Source organism: Rhinopithecus roxellana, chromosome 20 (assembly GCF_007565055.1).
Source record: "Rhinopithecus roxellana isolate Shanxi Qingling chromosome 20, ASM756505v1, whole genome shotgun sequence".
NCBI classification, from domain to species: domain Eukaryota; kingdom Metazoa; phylum Chordata; class Mammalia; order Primates; family Cercopithecidae; genus Rhinopithecus; species Rhinopithecus roxellana.
In genome coordinates this window covers 72,277,072-72,291,827 of record NC_044568.1, presented here as the reverse complement: position 1 = coordinate 72,291,827, position 14,756 = coordinate 72,277,072, and the positions used below count along the sequence as shown (strand labels likewise).

General features: G+C 56.6%; 1 protein-coding gene across 3 annotated transcripts in view; it reads right to left on the bottom strand.

Annotated features, from left to right (window-relative positions):
- LMF1 (lipase maturation factor 1) overlaps window positions 1–14,756 on the bottom strand; it is a 99,810-nt gene that overhangs the window by 37,778 nt on the left and 47,276 nt on the right. For 2 of the 3 annotated variants that reach the window (XM_010387788.2, XM_030924552.1), the window contains exon 4: window positions 10,124–10,272. The exons of the other annotated variant lie outside the window; for it this stretch is intronic. In XM_010387788.2, coding sequence (XP_010386090.1) covers window positions 10,124–10,272 — 149 coding nt within the window. The remainder of the gene's footprint in view (window positions 1–10,123; window positions 10,273–14,756) is intronic. 3 annotated transcript variants of the gene reach the window in all.

The window sequence follows — 14,756 nt, the reverse complement described above, 5'->3', positions numbered from 1 at the left end:
GAAGACCCCAAGAATCACCACGCCTTAGCAGCTTAGCCAGGGGAGGGGAATTAACAGGAGGGCAGTTCTCGCCACGGCGTGGCATCTCCGAAGCACAAGGTCTGCTGTAGACTCTCAGCCGCCTGTCTCTCTGACAGGATCGATTTGCCTTCTGGAAGTTGCTGCTCTAGTCACTGTACCACGTGAATTTCTCTTGCTGTGATCACGGTTTTAACTAGAAATCAGACAGAAGAGATTTTGGACTTACTATATTTTTATTTTTGTTTTCTGGCAAACAACGTGCACTTCAATAGAAACTTTCGGCGTGAACCCAGAAAGGCGTGTGCATGGTAAGCACGGCGGCTGGTTCTCTCACTGGGAGATCACCTGAGCTGGACTGTGCGGTTGGGAAGAGGAATTACTAGTGCTCTTTTTAGCACAGTTTTATTTTGCACCCACAACCCAGGAGATCCTTTGAAGATTACAGGAGAGCATGTCCTGAGTGATCGTTCCGGGGGCTGCGCAGGGATCTGAGACACGCTCGCCCTGGAGGCTGATGTGCTTCAGCTGCGAGGAGCACCCCGGCTCCTGTCCCAGCTCTGCCCACAGACGCTGGAGGTCAGAGGCACAAAGCGCTTTCGAGGACTCTGGTCTGGGCCTCAGCCTCACAGGGGGCTGCAGCTGGGGCCAGAGGTCAGGATGCCATAGACATCATTTACTAAAAATTCTCACGATGCCTCTGTGCTGGAGTCAGAGGTCTGCCCCTTCCAGGTGGTCCATGTCTCCCTGAAGGCGATGGGCCTGAAAGAAGCCCCTTTTCCTATGAGCTGCCCCCACACTGATGCAATAAAGCAATTAGGATAATCGCTCTGGTTCTGGAGTGTGGCACTCTAGGACCAGGGCAGGCCTGTCGCCCCCTCCACACAGAAACGGTGGCACATCCGCCTGATCCTGGCCTCACAGGGCTGCATGCCGATACTGATTCCATTACGTTTAATGTGATTTCACCAGTGGCTCTGATGCCAGGCAGCAGCCTGTGGACTTCAACGTCAGCTCTTCCCGGGTGCCGGCAGCACCGCTCCACATTGGCCTTTCAGTGCTGCCCATGACCCACACCTCCCATGGGCTGCGGACCCTCTGGGACGCTCGGGGGTGAAGCACGCTCAGCGTAAAGAGCTTTGCAGACAGTCCCGGGCCTGTGGGAAAACAGCAGACATTAAAGCGCAAACCTGTTGAGCCCCTGGCACCTTCCTTCCGACCCCATGAGGCCTGGGGCGGCAGCACACACGTGGCAGGCACGGGCCCTGGACGCGGGAGGCCTCCTGCCCTGGCCCATGAGGGTCGGAGTCTCCGCTGCACGATGCCGCACACTTGGGCCTGAATCCCACAAAAGGTGAGCAGGTCTGGGTGTAAAGAGAGACGTGGGGCTCAGCTCTGACGCGGGTCCCGAATCCTGGCTTTCCTTGAGAAAAGAAGTCACTGTGCACGGCACGCCCCTGCACCCTTTTTCAAGGGTTTTGTCCATCTGATCTAAGTGGTCACATTGACTGGCCTAAGGCTTCTGTAATACCCCAGGCAGCTCTTCATGGCGGCATCTCTGTTACTGGGTTTCCACGGCACCTGCAATCATACAGCCTGGCTATACTATAGCTCCCTGGCCTTGGCTCGATTCTGACCTAAAAATTGTTGACACTGTGGGCTTACATAGTCCACATTTCAGTTGTTGCTTTTTCTTCTAGTGTTAATGAGGACCAAGACAGTTTGCACATAAGGAGCATTGGAAGGCCCTACCTGTGGGTGCTGCAGCCAGGTGTGAGCCCTCCAGAGCCATGAGCTGCACAGGTGTGAGCCCCACGGAGCCATGAGCTGCACAGGTGTGAGTTTGGACATCATATTTTATTTTATTTTTTTGAGCTGGAGTCTCACTCTGTCGCCCAGGCTGGAGTGCAGTGGCGCGATCTTGGATCACTGCAACCTCCGCCTCCCAGGTTCAAGCAATTCTCCTGCCTCAGCCTCCCAAATAACTGGAATTACAGGTGCCCGCCACCATACCTGCTAATTTTTATGTGTGTGTGTTTTTTTAGTACAGACAAGACTGCACCCTGTTGGCCAGGCTGGTCTCAAATTCCTGACCTCAGGTGATCTGCCTGTCTCGGCCTCCCAAAAGCGCGGGGATAACAGGCGTGAGCCACCGTGCCCGGCCAGACATCATGTTTTAACTTGGCCAGTTTTTGGAATGATGCATTCTCTGGCTTCTCTTTATCCTCCTGTGGGCCTGAGATGCCTTTGCCAGGCAACACTCACGCCAAAGCAGCCCAGCAGGAAGCGGGAGACAGCGGCAGGGGCGTCTGCACACCTGCAGCCACAGCAGGACAGCCCGTGCACACGCCCCTTCACACAGAAGCCAGATGGGGAAGTGAGGGGAGGGCTGGGAGCGGGAAGGGACAGAAAACAGATTTCCAGCTTTTCAGTTCTCCAGGGGTCAAACTAAAAATCAAGTGGTCTCCTCTTTAATATTGTCCAGGTCTGAGAATTCCCAGCAACAAGGACCCCAACTCAATTCCCAGAACGTTCACAGCCGAGAGCGCTGCACCCCAACACAGCCCAGTTCATCAGCAGGAAGTGATCAAGGGTGGCTTTGGCTCCAGGGGCCCTCACGGAAAACCCACCCTCTGCCCCTATGCAGGTGGCACAGAGGTGTTGGGACACAGAGCTGCGGGCTCCACCAACAGGTGTCTTGCTGCCTGCTGGCCACAGAGTATGCAGACCCACCCCCGCCCTGAGACACAGATGCTCTGTCTTCACAAAACCAAGATGGGGAAAGAAGGGGGAAGTTATTTTTTTATATAGCGTCATTAAAGGCCATCTGTTGCCCTAAACACTGTGACTTGACGGCAACGCCACTGATCACGTCCTGAGGGAAAGAGACCTTCACTTTGACATGACTGAAATAAACTCATTTAAAGCAGAAAACCCAGCCAAAACACGAGGTAAACGCTCCAGGGCTCCGGGAGAAGCCGTGTGTGTGCAGCCTGGTGGGAGGCAGGCTGGAGACGGCCCCGAGTCAGAGTCGGGCGAGGCCATCTGGGTCCATGTGGCTTCTCGGTGCTGTCCCTGCAGCTTGAGGCAAGGAGGGTGGAGAGGCGCCGCCAGCCCCGCCTGTGTCCGTGAGGAACCGTGGTGACTCCATGACGGCTCCAGCCCAGCCCCGGGAAGCCACGACCCGCACAACCTGAGGATCCCCGAAGCCCAGCCAGGGCCGGCCCAGAACCGGGTGGAGAGCAGCAGGGGTGGGCGGGGGTGCTTCTTGTTCCAGCGCAGTCAGGTGGCAGCCGACCCACACATACAGCCAGCCTGGCCACCAGCACCTGGGCCCTGTTTGTTGCCCCAACCCGCCGACACCCTGTGGCAGTGGCAAGCTCAGCTATCCTGTGCATGGCACGGCCATGGGTTGGGGTGAGGATGCCCGCCGCCTGCCGCTCCAGGGCCTGGGGGGAGCTCTGGGAGCCAGGCTTGCTCTGCCACACGCCTGGGGTGGGCAGCCCTGGGCCAGGGCAGCAGCCAGAGTGAGATGGAGCAAGGACAGGGAGTGCCAGGCTCTGCTCCACCCCCGCAGGCCGATGCGTCTGGCCTGGCATTCTCCCTGACTTGTCAGCTTCCCGGTTCAGAGCCCTCACCTCACCTCACACTCCTGGATGTCAAGGGACACCAAGAAGCCATTGAGGGAACACATCATCCCCCGCCTTGTTTGAGCCCGTGAGAGGATGCAGCTTCCCGCAGCTGCGCCCTGGGGGCCGCCTGTCTCAGGCTCTGGCTCTGACTGGGCCGACTGTCTTTCCAGGGTTCAAAGCACATGGTTTTCATCTGGTGCTCAACCCAGGGAAGGCCGAGGACAGTCTGGCTCGGTGTGGTGACCTCTGCACTGCCCCCAGGGACGCCTGTCTCTGCTGTGTGGCGGTGACGCTACTCATCCTCCCCAGTGCTCCTGCCGGCTCCTCCTCTGAACCATGGGCTGACCACTGAGATACACAACACTCCCAGCGCTCTGAAAGTTCCCAAACTTCCACTCCGTCAGCCCCGACCTGAATCCCAAAGGCACCTCTCTGAGCACGTCCCATGCACCGTTTGCCTGTTCTGACCCTCCCACGAAGGGACTCGCTCGGGGCACACTCCTTGGTGTCTCGCCAGCTCTGAGACCACCGCACGCTTTCCACATCCGTAGTTTCTTCCTCCTCATGCTGAGGAACCACAGCCATGTTGGGAATGTGGCGCCGTGTGTTATCCGCTCTCCTGCTGATGGGCTGTGGCCGTTTCCAGTCCTTACTCTTGCGGACAGTGCTGTTACAAGCGTTTCGTTTCTCTGGGGTAACTATTTATAAGTGGAAACACTGGGCTGTGGGATGGGAGCAGGTGAACTCTCTCCTAGCATGCTGGAGCCCATACTTGCTCCCCGGCAAGGCGCACGTCCCCCGCCTCTCACCCTGCTGCGATGGGCTGAATGCCTGTGTCCCGCTCAGTTCACAGACTGTAGCCCTAACCCCCGTGATGGAACTGCTAAGGAGCTAATTAAGGTTAAATGTGGTCATAAGGGGAGGCCCTGATCCGACAGGGTTAGTGTCCTTGCAAGGCAAGGCCACGTGAGGACACGGAGAAAGGTGTTTTCACAAGCTAGGAAGACATCCTTGCTGAAAACCAAATCACCTGGAAGAACCTCAATCTTGGACTTGCAGCCCCAACAACTGTGAAAATAAATCCCTGTTGCTGAAGGCCCCTGGCCCGTGGTATTTTCATGCAGCCTAAGCATAAGGACGCGAGCGCCAGTGCTGACTCGCTAGCCTTGGTAATTCCAGCCGTTCTTGTGGGGAGGAAGCATCTCAGCGCAGATTTGCTCTGCGTTTCCCTAACAGCCAATGCATCGGAGGGACTTTTCAAGTGCTATGATAGCCATTTGCGTATTTCCTTTTGTGAAGTGCCTGCTAAAATCCTTTCCCTCTTTAAAAAATCAAATTATCTTTATTATTGAACTTTATGAATTCTTTATGTATTCCAGATACAGGTTCTTTGTCAGGCATAACAGCATTGTGAGTATTTTCTCCTGATCTCTGCCTTGCCATTTTCTCGACCGTCTCTTTTGAAGAACAGAAGGCTTTAATTTTGAGGAAGTCCAATGTATGTATTTTTTTTTTCTTTTTCTTTAAAGACAGGGTCTCACTATGTTGCCCAGTCTGGTCTTGAACTCCTGAGCTCAAGGGACACTCCCGCCTCGGCCTCCTGACATGCTGGGGTTAGAGGCGTGAGTCGCTGTGCCCGGCCATTTTCTTCTTTTATGGTTAATGTTTTGTGTTGTAAGAGACTTTTGCTTATCACAAGATTACAAAGTATTCTATGTTACCTTCAAGTAGTGTTAATAGTTTTAGCTTTTATGTTTGCAATCCATCTCAAATTAACATTTGTGTGTGGTGATGGAGGGGGTTCACTTATCCCAGATGGATAACCGGGACTTCCAGCACCAACTGCTGCACAGGCTTCTTTCTCTCAGTTGAATTGACTTGGTGGCTTGTCCAAAAATCATTTGATCCTGACTTTGGTGTGGGACCGTTTCTTGGTTCTCTGTTTTACGGATGCAGCTATCTGTCCTCACGCCTTGTGATGGTTACTACTCAGTGTCAATTTGATTGGGTTGAAGGATGCAAAGTACTGATCCTGGGTGTGTCTGTGAGGGTGTGGCCAAAGGAGACTGACACTTGGGTCAGGGGGCTGGGGAAGGCAGACCCAAGCTTAATCTGGTGGGCACCATCTCATCAGCTGCCAGCGAATATCGAGCAGGCAGGAAAAGGTGAAGAGATGAGACGGGCCTCCCCTCCCGGCCTGCATCATTCTTCTGTCCTGGACACCTCCTGCCCTCGAACATCGGACTCCAAGTTCTTCCGTTCTGAGACTTGGGACTGGCTCTCCTTGCTCCTCAGCCTGCAGGCAGCCTATTGTGGGGCCTTGTGACTATGTGAGTTAATACTCAATAAACTCCCCTTTACACATATGTTCATCCTATTAGTTCTGTCCCTCAAGAGAACCCTAACAACGTCTGTGTCACACTGTCTCCACTATTATCATTTTTCAGTAAATCTTGGAATCAAGTAGTGTGACTCCTGCATCTTTATTCTTCTTCAAAATTGTTTTGGCTATTTAGGTCCTTGGCATTTCCATATACATCTAAGAGTCAGTTGATCTATTTCTGGAAAAAACAATCCTTCTGGGGTTGTCTGGGATGTCATGGAATCCATAGCTCAAATCGGCGGCGACGGACAGTTTAGCAATATGCAGACTGATTCATGAACATGGTATACCTCTCCATTTACTGAAGTGCTCCTTACTTTCAGCAATGTGTGGTATCTTGCGAGGCATACAGGCTGCATTTCTTTTGTTAAAATTTCCTATTTTATGGTTCTGAATGTTATTATAAATGCTATACTTAACGTTTTCATTTTGACATTTTTTCCTAGCATATAGAAATACAACTGACTTGCTGAGCACGGTGGCTCACGCCTGTCATCCCAGCACTTTGGGAGCCCGAGGTGGGCGGATCACGAGGTCCTGGCCAACGTGGTAAAATCCTGACTCTACTAAAAAAATACAAAAAATTAGCTGGGAGTAGTGGCGGGCACCTGTAGTCCCAGCTACTCGGGAGGCTGAGGCAGGAGAATCACTTGAACCTGGGAGGTGGAGGTTTCAGTGAGCTGAGATCATGCCACTGCACTCCAGCCTGGGCGACAAGGCAAGACTCTGTCTCAAAAAAATACAACTGACTTGTGTGTGGTGACCCTGAGGCCTGCAGCTGACGTCCAGCTCAAGCGGGCACAGAAGCTGTGGCTTCTCCTTCCCTTCTGCTTAGCACCCTCACCTGGAGGGCCATTGGGTCCCCCTGAGATGGCTCTGAGGAACCCAGTGATCAGGGCATCTGAAACCCCCCAGGCCACAGAACCACAGGTGCTGGTTTCTGAGTGAATCTGCCAACCTGACAGTGTGGCGCTGGTTCTGACCCAAGTGCACAAGCTGGGGAAGGGTGTGCCTGCCTTCCTAACTGACTCTGTCCACAGGGCAGTTCCTCATCAACAGGTGGATACTCTGCTGCTGTCGTTCTTTCTTATCAACTCACCCTCCGCTTTCCACCAAAGGAACATTAATCACACCAATGTAAGAGTCTATCAAGTAATTACGCCTTTTAGTGCACTGATAATTTCTTATCCAGCTGGCACTAACAGTCAATCAAAATGCCATAAAAGGTGCTTCCGATGAGCCGATGAATCCCTGCATCCACCAGGCATTGTGGGAGCTGTTCAACTCTTGGCATCAGGAGCTTTGCATACAACCGCCTGGCGGCTCCTCTGTGGGGCTGGCTCCTCTCCCTGGAGCTCTGCTTCTCTCCCAGGGCTTCGGCCTGACACTGCCGTCCACAGAGTCCTTTGAAATGCCACATACGCTTCTGTGTATATTCAAGTCAGCAGAGGGTAGAACCTAAAACTAAGTCCCGGACGGATCAGGACCCACAGCCTGTGAGAGTATCTGTACTCTGGCTGGAGACAACGAAGAATTTCAATGTCCTGTGAAAAGGAGCCATGGAAACATTTCTAGTCTTTCTAATTAAATGGAAAAATAAACCCGGAGTCAGCATCCCACTTTCCTGTGGGATCTGGACGCTGGCTGCAGCTATGCCCTCCTCCAACAAGCCATGGCCAACTGTCTGCAGCCACTCACCCACCCCTCAGCCAGGACCCGGCCTGACACCATTTCCAGAAGGCTCTGCGCCACTCACCCACCCCTCAGCCAGGACCTGGCCTGACACCATTTCCAGAAGGCTCTGCGCCACTCACCCACCCCTCAGCCAGGACCCGGCCTGACACCATTTCCAGAAGGCTCTGCAGCCACTCACCCACCCCTCAGCCAGGACCCGGCCTGACACCATTTCCAGAAGGCTCTGCAGCCACTCACCCACCCCCTCAGTCAGGACCCTGCCTGACCTAGAGTAAACGCCCAAGACTCCCCATAGCCCCAGAAAACCAACCTGTCAGGGATGCCCTGGTGCCCACCATCCACAGGTGTGCAGTGACGTCGTGGATGGGTGCCCACCACCCCTGTGAGGCTGGGGCAGAACACCTGGGTTGAAGCTGGCATGCCGCAGAGGGCAGGTGGAAAGCGGGAGGCTCCCTGCCCGGGACAACCCTCCGGACACCTTGTCCTGGGGGGTGAGAGGGGCCCTGGTGCTGAGGTCCCTCTCTGTGGGTCTCCTGCTCTTGCAGCTGAGCCTGCAGTGACCCCTCCCAACCACGGCAAGTGCTCATCATGAGATGCCATGTAACCCTCCCAGAAAAGGAATAAAGGGAATCAGGTGCTCGCATACCACCAGGGAGCCCCATTTTCCTCAAGAAACAGTCAGTCCACTCCATGCACAGCTGACGTTTCTACAGCACTGGTGAAGGGCTGGTGCTGGTGAGACACAAGGTATGTGGGTGAGAGGAGCAGAAAAGGAAGGGGTTGGGGAAGATGGGAGCCGCAGGGGATGGAGCTCTGAGATGAACGAGACAAAAAGAAGAGCTATGCCCAGACATGGGCGTCACGGTGCAGGGAACACATGGTGAGGAATGGGCCCAGAGAGCCCCTCACAGCGCACCAAACCACACTACCCGCTACAGCAAGCTACGCTACACCGAACCACGCTACAATGAACCACACTACATGCTACACCAAACCACACTACCCGCTACACTGAACCACACTACCCGCTACACCAAGCTATGCTACACCGAACCACACTACACACTACACTGAAACACACTACACGCTACTCCAAACCACACTCCACGTTACAGCGAACCATGTTACATGATACCCCAAGCCACGTGAGGTCGTGGCTTCCTGAGTCTGTGGCTGGTGCTGTGTCAAGACTGGGTGTCCGAAGTGTCTGAAGCTGCCCCGGGGGACAGGGTGAAAGGGGCTGCCCAGCATTCGGGCCCCCTACCCGAATGACCTGAAGCTGAACACAGGCACAGCAGCCACGCCTCAAGGCCAGGGAGAAAAGAGGAACGTTCCGGACTGCAGGAGTGGCCGAGATGGCGGCACGCTCTGGCCATGGCCCTGGCGTGAGCACGTGCTGTTGGGTGGGGCAGGGACAAGTTCCTTGGGGCTGTGCCCAACTCTTCTGTACGTCTTCAGCGGATCCTCCATGAAACACTTAAGCGAACAGATGCTCAGAGAGCGTATCTGTATGATGTGGTTTTCAACACAAAAACATGAAGATTTTATCATTCCAGTCCAAAATTAAAATCTTACTAACAAAGCATGTGAAGTGGAAGAGAAAGTGAGAGCTGCGTAGCTCTGGTCAGTGCAGCAGACGTCAAAAGGACCACGTCGCTCCTGATTTTAAAGTGAAAATCATGTCTTTGTGAACTCAGAGGTCACATTACTGAAGCTGAACACAGGGCTGGCATGTGTCTTCACCGTGTGCAGGGCAGATGGGCAGCCCCTGGCTGGGCAGGAAGCACACACAGCCCGCCACCCCCACACCAGGGCCCAGCAGGGAATCCGCCACCCCCACGCCAGGGCTCGGCAGGGAACCTGGACAGTGTGGCTGTCCTAAGAGACGCCAAAGCCCAGCAGACCAGGCACCCGGGAAGAAGGACGCAGTTGAGAGACCGCACGCAAGGAGGCTGCGCTTTCCCTGAGCGTCAGGACAGCGGGTCTCATGCCTCCTTCACCCTCGAATATGTCTGCCGACGCACCCACCATGGCCTGAGACTCTGTCATTTACAAACGAGCTCTGAAACATTTCGGACACTCCAGCAAGCACAGGAGGGCTGGTGGGGGAAGCAGGGCGCCCAGTGCTCCTCTCAGTCTCCTGAAATGGACTCAGAGGTGTGGCTCTTTCCCAGAAACGGTGATCACGAACACGCCTGGGAAAAGCCAGGGGAGCCCCCAGGGTTCAAACACAGGCCCCTGAAGGGGCAGAAGAGCGGGCTGTTGGCCAGGCCATGCCGATGGGAGGACAGAGGGCGGCAGGGGAGGAGGGAAACAGCCTCACCTCTCCTAGAAGCCGCACAGGTTAAAGAGCCACCTTTATTCCCCAAACACCACACAGAAGAGCTCCACTTACTGCTCCCAGCATGATCCTGAAGATCAGCCACCGGAAGCCCCACAGGACAATCCGGGATGTGGGGGTGTGCTGGGGCAGCCTCGACAGCGTCCACAGCGGGCACAGGAAGATCCCCAGGAACCCCGTTTCCAGAAGCTGGGACTCCCATCCTAAAACGACAATGAGACATACCAAGGGTGAGTTAATGGAAGCCACACATTTCACCAAGAAATCATTTCAGAAACTCAGTTTAATGGAAACGGTCCTTAAAACAGGGCTGACCTTGCTGCGGAGAGGCACCAACCCCCACGTGTTAGTCTCAGCACCGACATGCAAGGTCAGGTCTGCAGCAGTGGGAGCTCTGGTGTGGGACCCGGGGCCCAGGTCAGGGCTTCCCGTGACCTCGGCACCCTTTGCCCTGGAGGGAAAGGCCCCGCTCTGAGGGCCGCCACCTGCCACCCCGCAGGACGCTGCACAGACCTGACATCTGAGAATGCGCCCAGCACACGTGCTGCCAGCGGATGTTTGGGGGAAGCCTTTTCCCTCCCGTAGGTTTGCATGAAAATAGCTTTCACCTTCTTCCCAGCCCGGAAGCAGCACTGGCGCAGCAGCACTGGGGCAGCAGCCCGGCCTCTGTGTGAGGCAGTGTCTCCCTCTGGCCCTGTCCTTCCCAGGCGGGCATGGAAGCCAGGCAAAGATGCAGAGGCAGGTCATGGTCGGTCACATGGAACCACACCGGTCAGTCCCTCACAGGCCCAGGATAAGGCAGCAGCTCTGCCGCTGGATGTGGGGACATGTGGGGGCCCAACGGATCCTTCCCACTGGAAACCCGGCAGAAGAATGCAGACGCGGGTCGCCATCCCAGTGCTGTTCTCAGAGGTGAAGCCACCATGAATGTGGCTGCTGGAAACTGCCCACAGCTCGCGTCTGTCCATGGCAGGTCACATCCCAGGGGCCCGGAGACCCCACAGGCCAGGCTCCCTCCTGGGCTCTGAGGATGCCAGATGGGACAGAGGCCACCCGCTGCCCAGCATGACAACGATCACATGACTCACACCACCACAGCATCTACGCGCCAGAGTGGAGGGGAGAGTGCGGAGGGATGCGGACGGAAGCTTGTGGGGGCAGCGTCTACGTGCCACAGAGTGGAGGGGAGAGTGCGGAGGGGAAGCGGACGGAGGCTTTGGGGGGCAGCGTCTACGCGCCACAGAGGATGGGAGAGTGCGGAGGGGAAGCGGACGGAGGCTCATGGGGAGCTTCCTCTAACCATTGGTTCAACTCGTCTGTATCTGAGATATTATGGTAAATACATGGTAAAAAAAAAAAAAAAGCCTGTGAAGAAGCTGCTACAGCAGCACTGGATTGTAACCCAAAGTGCAAAATAAACGCCTGCAAGTCCACATGGACGTTTGCCAATTACTGAATAAACAGATCAGGGTGTGCATGGAGGCAGCGCGGCCCTGGTCTCTGAATGGACAGACGGTCGGTCCTTATGCTGCTCCGGCTTGTGGAGGGCAGAGGCTGCCAAGCTGACGCCTGCTGGTCTTGCAGTGGGACCCCCTCCACCTCGCCTACGCCCCAGGCTCGCTGGGCCCCATCTTCCCCATGGAAGCCAGAGCTGCCCAGCTGGCTGCGCGCTGCGAATGCCCTGGGAAGGAAAGGGTTGCCCTGGGCCCACCTGCTTCTGTTTTCTTTGCTTGGGTCTTGTGGAATTCCAGCAGCTGCGCGGCATGCACAAGGGCTGCCATTGTTCTCCACCTCAGCGTGGCGGACGACGCGTCCCCAGGAAAGTCAATAAGCAGCACACTGCCAGGGCGGCCTCAGCGCCAGCGCCAGGGCCAGGGCCAGGGCTCTCCAGGCAGCTCTCACCCAGCAAACACCAGCGCTGCATGAAGCGAGCCTGAGGCACCCGAACGAGGTGGCAACATGCAGGGCCACAGCAGACGCTGCTGGTGAGAGCAATCCTCGCCCCCTCGGCGCCTTTCCCATTGCACAGCTGCACGCACTGCCCGCCGGGCATCAGCATCTGCACGCCCTGCTCTTCCCCAGGGACCTCCCTTCCCTTTAGCAGGGGGAAGGCTCCAGGAGGGCCCCTGCTCCACTCCACTGCCCCGGCGTCGTTTCCACCACGTGCTGTGTTGGGCTTTCCGAGAGACTGAGCACAGCCCTGGGAGGAGCCTGCTATGCTCTACCCGGGGAACTGAGCAGCAGCTCTTGTGGGGAACGTTCACTTCCATGGCCACTGCTCTCCTTCCTGTGACACAGACAGCACTGGTCCACTCACCAGAGAAGCTGCCTGTGCAGGGCCCAGGGAGACGCTCTTGAGCCCTGCCCGCTAGACAGGGTGCGTCGCCCCACTCCTGCCCTGGCACCTTGCCTGGTGCACCCATATTAATTGCTCATTGCCTGCTGGATGCCCCGATGCTGGTGCAGAGGAGATGCAAGTACCCCAGCACCCAGGTACAGGTGGGTACCAGTGCCTCTCAGCTGCCCTCCCCCTCAGGATTCACACAGATCCACAGCCAGGCTGGGGCCCAAGGCTGGAGCCTGTGGCCTGCAGGCCCAGCCAGCGCTGCAGGTAACTGTACTGTGCCATTCACAGGCATCTCGGGGCATCAGAAAAGGCAGAAACGAGGATGCAGCTTCATAACTGCCTTGCTGGAGACAGTTTAGGGTTGAAGGCTCTGGATGTCAGGTCTGGAGCCACAGGAGATGTGGGGCACACAGAAGAGAGAGGCTTCACCGTGGGGCACCCCGAGGCACACGGCGAGGCCAGGGCCAGACCTGTAGACGCCTGACACCCTGACGGGCATTCTGAGGCCTCGGTTTATAACGGAACTTTAAGACGAAATACTGGGAAAAGAAAATCTGCAGACAATGGCGACTGCCACACGGTGCCTCTCGGAGCGGCTCCCCAGAGCTCCAGACTTTGGAATCAGTTCTCACCATCGTTGATGGGGCACGAGGCCTGGCGGCTGCAGCTGCATGCACTGTCTTCCGAGATGCTGAGCCCCGGGGACACGGACATCCCCATCACTGGGCCCTGGGCTGCCCCTGACCCCTCCTGGGAGGGGAGCAAACGTCTCCACATTTAAGGGGGACTGCAGGTTGCTTCAGTACCAACCCTTCCGGCACCCTGTGAAGACAGCCCTGACCCAAATGGGTAGAGGCTGGACAGGCCAAGACCCAGGGAGGCTCCCCACACCCGACCTTCCTGCTCTGCAGGACACAGACCGGATGCTTGCTCATACAGTCCACGAGAGAACGCACACCGCTATGGGCCCTGAGGCCCGTGATCGCTCCGGTTCTCCAAGTGTAAAACCAGACACACTCTCTCCCACCCTTCCCGTGACCATTGGAGACACAATTTCACTGCCCTGGAATCAGATGGAAATGTGGTTTCTCTGAACTAAATCTCCAAGTGCGAATCACTAATGTTAAGTAGTGACTGACGCAGAGGGCCACACAGCTCTCAGCCCTAAATCAGTGGCTCTGAGGACCCCGGCCTCGCTGCTGCCTGCTTGGCTGGCCCAGGAAGGGTGTCCCCCAAGGCCCGAGGGTTTGTAGGGTTTTCCCCGTCCCATGCTTGCCTCCTAGATGGCAGGGTCTTGTGCTACTTGTTTTAAGAACACCGATTTAAAAACAGCCAAAGAAAAACTCACCCTAGATCTGGCTCTGCAGAGCCAAGGGGCGACCAGGGGGCGACTCCCGGGGACATTCAGGCTGGGCGGACCCTGTGTGCACAGGTGTGAGGTGGTATGGGTATGGACAGGTCTGAAACACCAGAGAAGCCAGGCGCAGGATGGGGGCAGAGGGCAGGCAGAGACCACAGGGTGGAGCAGAGAGCCCTCCTCATCCTCAGAACGGCTAGGGTCCCTCACTCTGCAGCCAAGCTCCTAGGCACCTGCTCCCCAAATAAAACCCAGGCAGAGGTGCATGCTGACATTCCTTTTCTATTTATGGGAATCACAGGTTGAGTAAGGACCCTCTGCCACTGAAGAACCAGAAGATTTGCCACCAAGAGGCGCGATCTACGCCTGGCAGCCCAGGGCACGTGGGAACACGTGGAGGGATGCCTGCAGGATGCTCTGGGCAGGGCTAGGCTGGGCGGCCAGCAGCACACTCATGCACCACCAGCCTTGGGGACCTCAATCAGACGATGGAGAGTCCCAGGGACAGGGTGCATTGCTGGCCAGGCAGAGCGCTGGGGTGGAGCCTGAGCTGGGGTTTTTCAGATGGAAGTCCTGTAGGCCAGCAGCCGTGTGGGACGAGAGAGATGCAGGGTGGGACGACTGCGGTGCCTCAGGCAGGTGAGGCGAGCACCATCACTGGGGGCCAGAGCAGGTGAGATGTGGGGATGGGGCAGGTGAGACACGGGGGCCAGGGCACGTGGGACGCGGGGGGTCAGGGGCAGGTGGGACGTGGGACGTGGGACGTGGGACGTGGGACGTGGGACGTGGGACGCCGGGGCACGTGGGATGTGGGGGGGCCGGGGCAGGTGGGATGTGGGGGGCTGGGGCACATGGGACGTGGGGGGGCCGGGGCAGGTGACAACCAGGTGCTGCTCGGCCACCGGTGAGGGGCAGAGGTTCAGAAGGTGCAGAAGGTGTGCAGGGTGGGGGCAGCCAGCCTCAGGCACAGGGAGGGATGTGGG